Genomic DNA, 12,213 nt, shown 5'->3' with positions numbered 1-12,213 from the left:
CCGAATGTCAGGCACAACAGCAGGTGAAACAGCTGCAGGAGAGCGCTGAGGAGCATTGGAACTAGACTTAGCCATCTTGGCGCCACTGTCCTTCTTCGGAAAACTGCAGCAATAAAACTGAATGTGGTGCAGCAGGGTTTAACTGTGCACATGTGAGAGAAGTGATTCAAAGTGGCGCACAGTGAAATGTGACACCGTGTTACAATTTGTGTCCAAATTTACCCTTAATTTTTATTTGTAGTCTGTCGCCAACATGCACTGTTAAGAACCTTATTCAGATGCATTAAGTCACAGGAGTCCAGACAGTTCTCTGACCTGGGCAAACTCGGGCCTAAAACTAACTATTTTATTTAGTAGTTCTTGGTGTTTGGATGAACAGACTACAGTGAGAACAGACTATAGTTTGAAAGACAGGTTTGTCACCATATTTCCTGTAGCTATTTTTATGTTTGAAATTTCCCAGTCATTAGCGACAGACTACAAATAAAAATTAAGGGTTTAACAACACTATCAGTAACACTCTTTACCAGAAATATATCAAAATTAAAACTGTCCATTGTTTTGTACCTTTCAATTCATATACTATATCAATTATTTATTTTTCATCCAGTTCTATAATAACCATTGAGTCCAAAATTATATTGATTACGTTATTATTCCTGGAAAATATTTTAGGAGACAGAAGTAAATTGGCATAAATTTTTACACGATGTACTCATTGAAATGATCTGCTGTAGGTGTTTTCCCTTAAAGATTTTGTCAGTAGTTGTGTAACACTAAGCGGGGCAGTCTTCAATATCTTTCTTCCAGTTTGTTGAATTAATTTAAAATCTCCCAGGTGCATTTGATATTAGTTTTATTTTTCTAATGATTTACTGTCATATTTGTCATGTCTGTATGACTACATAAAATTAAAATAATCAATCAATCAATCAATCAATCAATTTTTTTATATAGCGCCAAATCACAAAAAACAGTTGCCCCAAGGCGCTTTATATTGTAAGGCAAGGCCATACAATAATTATGTAAAACCCCAACGGTCAAAACGACCCCCTGTGAGCAAGCACTTGGCTACAGTGGGAAGGAAAAACTCCCTTTTAACAGGAAGAAACCTCCAGCAGAACCAGGCTCAGGGAGGGGCAGTCTTCTGCTGGGACTGGTTGGGGCTGAGGGAGAGAACCAGGAAAAAGACATGCTGTGGAGGGGAGCAGAGATCAATCACTAATGATTAAATGCAGAGTGGTGCATACAGAGCAAAAAGAGAAAGAAACAGTGCATCATGGGAACCCCCCAGCAGTCTACGTCTATAGCAGCATAACTAAGGGATGGTTCAGGGTCACCTGATCCAGCCCTAACTATAAGCTTTAGCAAAAAGGAAAGTTTTAAGCCTAATCTTAAAAGTAGAGAGGGTGTCTGTCTCCCTGATCTGAATTGGGAGCTGGTTCCACAGGAGAGGAGCCTGAAAGCTGAAGGCTCTGCCTCCCATTCTACTCTTACAAACCCTAGGAACTACATGTAACTACTACATGTAAGCCTGCAGTCTGAGAGCGAAGCGCTCTATTGGGGTGATATGGTACTACGAGGTCCCTAAGATAAGATGGGACCTGATTATTCAAAACCTTATAAGTAAGAAGAAGAATTTTAAATTCTATTCTAGAATTAACAGGAAGCCAATGAAGAGAGGCCAATATGGGTGAGATATGCTCTCTCCTTCTAGTCCCCGTCAGTACTCTAGCTGCAGCATTTTGAATTAACTGAAGGCTTTTTAGGGAACTTTTAGGACAACCTGATAATAATGAATTACAATAGTCCAGCCTAGAGGAAATAAATGCATGAATTAGTTTTTCAGCATCACTCTGAGACAAGACCTTTCTGATTTTAGAGATATTGCGTAAATGCAAAAAAGCAGTCCTACATATTTGTTTAATATGCGCTTTGAATGACATATCCTGATCAAAAATGACTCCAAGATTTCTCACAGTATTACTAGAGGTCAGGGTAATGCCATCCAGAGTAAGGATCTGGTTAGACACCATGTTTCTAAGATTTGTGGGGCCAAGTACAATAACTTCAGTTTTATCTGAGTTTAAAAGCAGGAAATTAGAGGTCATCTATGTCTTTATGTCTGTAAGACAATCCTGCAGTTTAGCTAATTGGTGTGTGTCCTCTGGCTTCATGGATAGATAAAGCTGGGTATCATCTGTGTAACAATGAAAATTTAAGCAATACCGTCTAATAATACTGCCTAAGGGAAGCATGTATAAAGTGAATAAAATTGGTCCTAGCACAGAACCTTGTGGAACTCCATAATTAACTTTAGTCTGTGAAGAAGATTCCCCATTTACATGAACAAATTGTAATCTATTAGACAAATATGATTCAAACCACCGCAGCGCAGTGCCTTTAATACCTATGGCATGCTCTAATCTCTGTAATAAAATTTTATGGTCAACAGTATCAAAAGCAGCACTGAGGTCTAACAGAACAAGCACAGAGATGAGTCCACTGTCCGAGGCCCTAAGAAGATCATTTGTAACCTTCACTAATGCTGTTTCTGTACTATGATGAATTCTAAAACCTGACTGAAACTCTTCAAATAGACCATTCCTCTGCAGATGATCAGTTAGCTGTTTTACAACTACCCTTTCAAGAACTTTTGAGAGAAAAGGAAGGTTGGAGATTGGCCTATAATTAGCTAAGATAGCTGGGTCAAGTGATGGCTTTTTAAGTAATGGTTTAATTACTGCCACCTTAAAAGCCTGTGGTACATAGCCAACTAACAAAGATAGATTGATCATATTTAAGATCGAAGCATTAAATAATGGTAATAATCAACCTCACTGGGTTTAATTCACACGGGCACAGCCACTTCTTTACTTTTGACCGTGGCAAACATATACGAGGTCTGTTAGAAAACTATCCGACCTTTTTATTTTTTGCAAAAACTATATGGATTTGAATCATGTGCGCTTGCATCAGCCAAGCTTGAACCTTCGTGCGCATGCGTGAGTTTTTTTACGCCTGTCGGTTGCGTCATTCGCCTGTGAGCAGGCTTTGACTGAGCAGTGGTCCACCCTCCTCGTCGGATTTTCATTGTGAGGAAAATGTCTGAACGATTTGGAGCTTTGCTGCATCAAATTTTTCCAGAAACTGTGAGAGACAGCCAGGTGGAAACCATTCGGAAGATTCAGACGGCTTTCAGGGACGATTCTATAGGCATCACACAGATTAAGGAGTGTTACAACCGGTTTAAAGACGGTGCACAATGGCGGCGGGCGCGCCGCGCTCCGAACGGCGATCAACAGGCTGAAACGACCAGATCATTTCCAAACTGAATGCTGTGTTAATCCGGGACGTCGTCTGACTACGCAACCGACAGGCGTGAAAAAACTCACGCATGCGCACGAAGGTTCAAGCTTGGCTGATGCAAGCGCACGATTCAAATCCATATAGTTTTTGCAAAAAATAAAAAGGTTGGATAGTTTTCTAACAGACCTCGTATATTGCGCATGGCGAATAACCACTAGAGAACACAGCACGTGGGAGCGCTTATGCACAAGAAAATAGTTCCACATAAACACTACACTCCTCCCCTTTTAGATGAACACCACACACAAAAAATGTGCAAAACAGTGCAACAAAACATCCTGTTTAACATATCCTGGTATTTTTTTTTTAAGAACATTTCCTATGTTACAGCCACCTGTCAATAAGACATTTTATTATAAATCTAGTCTTTTAGGTGGTGCCCTGGTTCTTTCTGGGTAACGCCTTGAACACTGTGGTGTCTTTTCTGGGGACACACGTTCCTTTGCAGGTGTCACAGTCATTGTTGAATCGTAAACCGGACTGAGCGGTGTGTCTGATGGCAAGGTTTGTTTGTTAGATGCTGGCAGGTCAAGGGTGCTGTTTGGCTGCACGTTCAGTAACTGATCTACATGACGTCTCCATTTCTGCTCTCCCACATCCACCTCGTACATCAGGGGTCCATTTCTTGTTACAATCCATCCAGGTGTCCACTTGTTTTCTCAATAGGCATGTGCCAGAACTTGCCGTCCCACATCAAAGCTCCTTGCAGCTTCACTTGGTAATTTGTTGAATAAGCGAAGTGCGCATCTCAGGCCGCGCGGTGCATTATGGATAGTTTTTCAACTACCAACCCACAAGCTATGGCGGCAGAAAGCAGCGGAGGAGTGGTGTGATTTGGATCATTTCAACCGCTGGAAAGTGGACAATTTAAAGTGTTTTTGTCAGCTCTGCGAATTGCCTGTTACAACCAGGACTACGTACGGCAGTGGACAGAAGTGGAAAGAAGAGCTGGCTGCGCTTGCGTGTGCTGCATCGTTACAGAAACTACCGTTAGTGCCGACAAAGGAGGAAGAGCGCTGCTGTTGAAAATGACCAGTCCTTGTTGACAGTTGAAGACAAACAAATTTCTGACCCCTTGAAGGCAACTGACAGATGGTTAGACGAAGTCCAGAGACTGAAACTGTGGATATTGCAGAATATTTGCTAAGCAGGGATGAGAAATCGCGACTCTGCCAGCTTCATAATGACGACAATGACAGTGAGTCTCACATATAACCTCTTTGGTGTCACGTTTGTTTTGATAAGTTGACATACAATGATATGTGCATGCATGCAGTTTGTTTATAGAACGTCAATATTACAATATTACGCGCCACGTCATTCATGGGGCGACATTACAGTCATAAGCCGATGCACGAAAACGGCGGCACGGTTTCAGGATATTGACAAAATAAATGTGTGCAAGAAACTTACAATTTTAGTCCGTCTTTTATGTCTGTCTGGATCTTTCTTTTCTGAGGGGAAATTGTGTAGAATGAACGGAGGCACATTTCTTCTTTCCGTCTTTGTGTGGACTTGGCGGAGCTTTGCAATTGTGTGTTTTCAGCCAACATCCAAGCCTATGAACTACGTTTGAGCATTTGAAAACAGCACAATGTGCCCCTGTCATTATTGTATGTGTCGCTTACGTCTTAAAGCCTTTGAAACAATCCCTGTAAAAGCCTTAATTTTTACAGTCCGCTGATGCTACTGTATAAGAAATTCAATGGGAGCGGTGTGAGTTTGGGAGCTGGAATTTTTGCCCCTGTTTGACCCACGCATGCGCAGATGCGGTGCGCACTTCGCTTATTGTTTGTTCTTCACTTTTCCACCACAGGTTGAGTTTTAGGAGGTCAATGCGTGACCTCAAAGGCCTGTTCATAAACAGCATTCCTGGACTTTGATTCATTGTCGAATGGACAGAGTTCCAATACACAAAGACAGCACAAAGTCCACTTTATGCTGAAAGTTGATGTTTTCCTTTCCCATAGCTTTGATTGACTTGTTTGAACAAAGATTTCCAATACTCTGGTGCAAAGTTTGGAAGGTACTACTATGCATGAAAAGTCAGTAAGGTATATATATTATATTCCATTTCTAAGGTGGAACTATGCCAGTATACAAAGGTATATCTAAATATCTAAAAAGGAAGAGTAAAATAGGAGAAAAGAGTAGAGTAGAGCCACTTAGGTGCCTGGTCTTGAGAACCAGGAATGGCAGGTTAAAAAGCTTTTTTATCCCATGGGAGCTCTCCCTACCCACCCAAGCAGCTCAAGAAAAAGGTATATACAGTGAGGAAAATAAGTATTTGAACACAGCATCATGTGTTACTAATGTAATCTTTGTGACTGTGGTCCCAGCTCTCTTCAGGTCATTGACCAGATCCTCCTGTGTAATTCTGAGCTTTCTCAGAATCATCCTTACCCCACAAAGTGAGATCTTGCATTGAATCCCAGACCGAGGGAGATCGACAGTTATCTTGTGTTTCTTCCACTTTCTAATAAATAATCATAACAGTTGTTGTCTTCTACCAAGCTGCTTGCCTGTTGTCCTGTAGTCCATCCCAGCCTTGTGCAGGTCTACAGTTTTCTCCTTGGTGTCCTTTGACAGCTCTTTGGTCTTGGCTATGGTGGACAGGTTGGAGTGTGATTGATTGAGTGTGTGAACAGGTGTCTTTTATACAGGTAACAAGTTCAAACAGGTACAATTAATACAGGTAAAGAGTGCAGAATAAGAGGGCGTCTTAAAGAAAAATTAACAGGTCTGTGAGAGCCAGAATTCTTGCTGGTTGGTAGGTGTTGAAATTAACTCCAGTGTTACGAGCTATGCCTTCGCAGTGTTGTTTGAAATGTTTTGTAACTAATTTAAGGCTAGAGGTTAGTAGTTGGGATAAAGGTTTAGTAGTACATGCATTAGAGGCCGCTATAAATCTACTACCTATTGGATTTTTATGCATTTTGGGAAGCCATTAGAAGGATGGTAATTGTTTCATATCGTTAGTAATTTTAATGTTATATTTAGTCATAAATTCTTGGTGTTTTGTAACAATATCTTCTGTGTGACTATTATAAGACATATATGTTTGTGGGTTAGTGCCATCACTAGTGTTGAGTTCCTTTAAAACTACATCTAAGTAATATTTTTTGCAAACTATTAGGATATTGTTGCTGGCTTTATCTGCTGGTACTAAAACAATATGTCTTTGAAAGTTATTTAGGTATTCTAGGCAAACCTTGTCTGACAGTACATGTTTTTTATATGGATTTTTCCTTTTTTCCTAAGTCTATCTATCTTAATTTGAACTGTTTCTAATACTTAACCTTCCCATTCATCCAATGTTCTAGTATCTACTTTTTCTTTTTTAGCCCAACATTTTTTGTAATCCTTAATGGCTTTTTTAACTATTATGAAGATTGTCCCAGTTAATATTATTTTGTTCTCTAAATGATGGTCCTTTACTAAGTTATTTTCTAAGCTTCCTGTTCTCACTTATTCTGAGATTACTGGTTATTATATGTCCTGTTGGCTCGTATTTGAAATTAGACGAGTCACAATCACAGCTAAGGTTTGTAGTACCTAACCTCAAATTCAAATTTATGCTTTGTTTGAAATTAAAAACGTTACCAGCTATAGATTTAGTATATGAATAGCTGATAACAGGGAGGGGTTTATCATTGATGAAATTTTGTATAGTTTTTTGGATTGGTTTGCTATGTAGAATCTGTGATAGTTTGATAATTTCAATGGCCTTTGTTGTGAAAAGGAATTTTCAAGAAATATTTATTATCATCTTTGGTTAATGTAGTTTTTTTTTCCATTTTTGTAAACCTAATCTAAAGTTAGCTAAATCTTTTATGACAAGTGGAACATAGTTAGGTAATCTTTGTTCTGAAAGTATAATATTAGCTAAAGCTGTTAGGATGCCAGGTTTTCGTTGTGTAGAACCAAAACAATTAATGTGATCAATCAATCAATCAATCAACTTTTTTCTTATATAGCGCCAAATCACAACAAACAGTTGCCCCAAGGCGCTCCATATTGTAAGGCAAGGCCATACAATAATTATGAAAAACCCCAACGGTCAAAACGACCCCCTATGAGCAAGCACTTGGCCACAGTGGGAAGGAAAAACTCCCTTTTAAGTTCATGAGTGATAAGTTCATGTACTAACCCAGGTCTATTGTAATTGTTAATTAGTTCTTTTAATCAAAGTTCTAAATCTATCTTTGTAGTTGCATGTTGTCTATTGCACTTACCTGATCGTTTTTTGAACTTACGTTGTTTTTGTTTAAAAATGTCCATATGACAATATTTTCCATATCTTTTTTTGAAACATTACCTAATTTTTTGACATTGTCATTAAGCCCATACGGATAAATTGTGGCTAGTTCTTTGTACCAGTATTCCTCCCTTTGTAATGATTTAGAGGCTAAACTAAAGCATTCAGCCTCTTCCAAAAATACTTCCTCTATAGGCATAACCTCTACATCATCTACATTATGACCATATGAGCAAAAATGTTGGTATAAAAATAAACTACACATTTTATTAAGCCTCGGTCTATGGTTGTTCATTCTGCTCCTAAGGGTTTGGCTAGTTTCTCCTACGTATTGGATACCACTTTTTTTTTTTTTTTTTTTTTGCGGCTAATCCAGTAAATTATATTTTTGTGTTGCATGTCATTTTTGTTTCACGTGAGCTAACTTTGTATTGTCTACCTGTGGTGTTACTCCTGAAGTTATTTCCTTCTACTATGTATTTGCAAGTTTTACATTTACTACTACCACATTTACCAACTCTAGTGTCCTGTATAGCATCGGACACATCCCTTCTGACCAAGGTAGGGTCTGGGGATGTAACGTCATAAGTACAGGACGAGTTGGAAATAAGAGGTATACCCTTCTTTAAGGGACTAGGGTATGAGTCCATCACCTTGGTTTGCCGGGATAGTGACAGCCCCCTCTTATACGTAGCCATGATCCCCACATCAGAGTTGCCTGGCAAACAGAACGTGAATCACGTCTCCCAGAAAATTCAGGCTCCAGAGCTGCACTGCTCGAGCTGCACTCGAGCAGTGCAGCTCTGGAGCACACTGCTCGAGTCTTTCTGCTGCCCACAGACGTTTAGGTCATAAAACAATGACGGCTTTGCGCTACTGTTACTGTGTTCGCTGTGCTTTTAGTTCTAACTGAACAAGCTGTCATACCTCATTGTTATACAACAGCAAAACAACAGCGTCAAGGATGTAGTCATGTTTGTATCACTATAGTCTGATTTGTTTTTCATATGAAATTTAGTAAAGTAAAACAAATGTTTCATTTGTTTGAAACATTTAACATGCGGTAATATCCAGAGAATAAGTGGCTTTTTTGTTTTACTAGTTTGGAGTCCTAGCTGAGGCCATCCAGTTTACAATCCAGTAAGACTTATATACCGAAAAATCATGCCTTTTTCAATGATAATGGGGATCCACCGGCTAGTCATTGAGGGTTGTGACAGCAGGATTTTTGGGCACAGGAACAATAGTAATCTATTTGAGGCAGGTGGGTACAGCAGCTTGTTGTAGGGAGAGGTTAAAGATGTCCATGAACACCCCAGTCAGCTGGTCAGTGCAGGTCTTCAGTAGGTGGTCCAGCTGTTTTGTGGTGTTGATCCGTTTCAAGGTGGATCTCACCTGGTGCTGCTGGAGGATGAGTCCCGGCTCCTCCTCAGGCTGGATTGTTTCAGCAGTCTGGGCTCTTCCCTGCTGCTTATCAAACTGAGCAAAGAAGAGGTTCAGGGTGTCGGGAAGATCTCTGCCCTGACTGATCTGCATGGTGTTGTTTTAATAGTCAGTCAGGGTTTTAATTCCTCTCCATACGCGGCGGGGGTCGTGATTCTCAAAGTGGCCCTCTATTTGCTGCCTGTACCTGCCTTTGGCCTCTTTGATGCCCTTTGCTAGGTTTTCCCAGTAGCTCTGTATTCCAGCTGGTCCCCTGACCTGTAGGTGACGTCTCTGGCTTTGAGCAGTGACCACACATTTCCATTAAACCAGGGCTTCTGGTTTGGAAACACCCTAATGGTTTTATTAGGCAGTATGGCCTCTGTGCAAAAATTGATGTAGTCCAGGACAACAGAGGTGTCATGCTCCAGGTCAGATCCCTCAAAGAAAACCTCCCAGTCTGTGATGTCAAAGCAGTGCTGAATCAATGGCCTCCTCGCGCCACACCTGTACAGTCTTTATGAAGGCTCTGCTTCTGCACACTGCTGGTCTGTAGGCTGGTGTCAGCAGCACAGAGATGAGGTCTGATAGGTCCAGGTGTGGAGCTGGTCCAGCTTTGTAAGCTCCCCTGATGTTTGTGTACACCTGGTCCAAAATGATATTGTCTCCTGTAGGAAAGTTTCTGTATTTAAGGAGCTTGGGCAGCACTGTCTTAAGCTCAGCGTGGTTAAAGTCCCCTGCAATGATCACCACCCTCTCTGGAAGGGCAACTAACTGGCTGTTCATGGAGCTGTACAGCTCCTCTAAGGCTAGCTTTGTCTTAGCGTGTGGTGGGATGTAAACAGCTGTGATGAGGATGGCAGAAAACTCCCTCTGCAGGTAAAACTACCTGCATTTCACTGCCAGATCCTCTAAATCTGGAGAGCAGTGAGTCCCAGTGATGTTCACAACTGTACACCACTTGTTGTTTATGTACACACGCCTCTTACCAGAGCATACGGTCCGGTCGGCCCAGTAAACAGTGCAGCTGGCTAACCTGCTCATATTGTATGTGAGCCTCACCTGCTTCAATTCCAATACATGAAACACAAAAAAAATCACACACAAAAAACAAAAACAAATGTACGGAGTGTGACGAGCCGCTGCATGCTTAATAATAATAATGATCGTATTATTGGATTTCTAGGGATCAAAGCTCAAAATCAAATAAACTCCAATAATAAATGGTCAAATGCCAATAATAAAAGGACAACAATGCACAAAAATCCCAAATTAAAGCTGAGAATACAGAAGTTCCAATATGTTTGTTTGTTTTTTTCCTTTTGAAGAGGCATTTTTTGATAGGCGCAGCTTATACTCCAGAAAATATAGTACTTGCTCTCTGAAAGCAGAAAGTGATCTATGCCGTTTGCAAATTACTGACAGTTAAATGTGTGTGACATCTGTATGTGCTTTCTGAATGACTTCCAAAGCTGCTTGTTTGGCACCGACATGGATCAACTGTGAAATATTACAGCTGTAGATGGAACTGCTGCTATTCAAAGTCAATATTGACTAAACTGTGGAGACACTTTGCTCATCCACACAAAGCACTGTGCAAGTAGCAGATGACTGCAGCAAATAAAGAACTGATCTGAATTGAAGACCTGATCTGAATTGGGAGCTGGTTCCACAGGAACCAGCTCAGGGAGAATTCAGATCAGGGAGACAGACACCCTCTCTACTTTTAAGATTAGGCTTAAAACTTTCCTTTTTGCTAAAGCTTATAGTTAGGGCTGGATCAGGTGACCCTGAACCATCCCTTAGTTATGCTGCTATAGACTTAGACTGCTGGGGGGTTCCCATGATGCACTGTTTCTTTCTCTTTTTGCTCTGTATGCACCACTCTGCATTTAATCATTAGTGATCGATCTCTGCTCCCCTCCACAGCATGTCTTTTTCCTGGTTCTCTCCCTCAGCCCCAACCAGTCCCAGCAGAAGACTGCCCCTCCCTGAGCCTGGTTCTGCTGGAGGTTTCTTCCTGTTAAAAGGGAGTTTTTCCTTCCCACTGTCGCCAAGTGCTTGCTCACAGGGGGTCGTTTTGACCATTGGGGTTTTTACGCAATTATTGTATGGCCTTGCCTTACAATATAAGGCGCCTTGGGGCAACTGTTTGTTGTGATTTGGCGCTATATAAATAAAACTGATTGATTGATTGAAGTCCATTACAAAATGACCAGATGTGGATGGACATCTGCCAGAAATAATTTTTTTAACCCATTTTGACCCACTGGCAACAATTGTTGTCTCACTGTCATTTTCTACTCACAATAAAAAACACAAAGGTACTAATGCAACTTTTTCCACTTATAAAAAAAAAAATCTGGGCATAAATGGGTTAACAGTAATAACTTTCAATTTTTACTATTCATCACAATGAGAGATTGTGTTTATATTGTTTAGACACCATAAGTCTGAAAACTTGTCCTGTCACGCTTAGAGGTGAGGTGTAAGTATAAGGTCAATAAAACTGTTTACTCTAGTTCTGGTATATTTACCTGTTTGGCTGTAAAGTAAGCCATGGCTGTGTCTGTAACATGGTAAGCCTGAAGGCTTAACTCCGACAGGTTGGGTAGAAGCTGTGAGATCGCAGCGATGGCATCATCGGCCACGTTGATACAATCACTGACACTGAGGGAAGTTAGACGGGCATTCAGACTCGACCACAGGCCGGCCTCCGTGAAGTCATTGCAGCCTGACAGTTCGAGGTGCATCAGGCCTTGCATTTGCTCCAGCATGACCTGAAATGTAAAGACAGCGTGAAAAATAAACTATACTTCCAAAGTCAACTGAACACAAATAATGATAACACAAAAATGTGTATTTCACATAATCGTTAATCCCACAGAGTATTCTCTAGACCGGTGGTTTTCAAACTATGAGGCACGCGCCCCCTGGGGTTGCACTGGTGTTCTTCAAGGAGGGCGCGAGGGAAGGGTATCATGAACCGGTTCTTTTCGAGAATCATTAAGAAATGATTCGATCCACTGACATCAATAGCCATTTCAAAATGTCAATCATGACTCACTTTTGTGCAGATTAAAGTAACTGGGACTCTTGTCTTGTTGCAGGAAAGAAACAAGAATCGTCCTCTGTTCTGTTTGCAAAGCTCCAAACGCTGCGCC

The 12,213-nt window shown here is 40.8% G+C and overlaps 1 protein-coding gene across 2 annotated transcripts in view; it reads right to left on the bottom strand.

Moving 5' to 3' along the window:
* The window catches only part of fbxl16 (F-box and leucine-rich repeat protein 16), a 214,522-nt gene that overhangs the window by 134,612 nt on the left and 67,697 nt on the right, over nucleotides 1-12,213 (bottom strand). For both annotated transcript variants that reach the window (XM_034190559.1, XM_034190558.1), the window contains exon 3: nucleotides 11,587-11,829. In XM_034190559.1, the coding sequence (XP_034046450.1) occupies nucleotides 11,587-11,829 (243 nt within the window). The remainder of the gene's footprint in view (nucleotides 1-11,586; nucleotides 11,830-12,213) is intronic.

This window comes from Thalassophryne amazonica, chromosome 16 (genome assembly GCF_902500255.1).
Source record: "Thalassophryne amazonica chromosome 16, fThaAma1.1, whole genome shotgun sequence".
NCBI classification, from domain to species: Eukaryota; Metazoa; Chordata; class Actinopteri; order Batrachoidiformes; family Batrachoididae; genus Thalassophryne; species Thalassophryne amazonica.
This window is presented reverse-complemented; position numbering and strand designations above follow the sequence as displayed.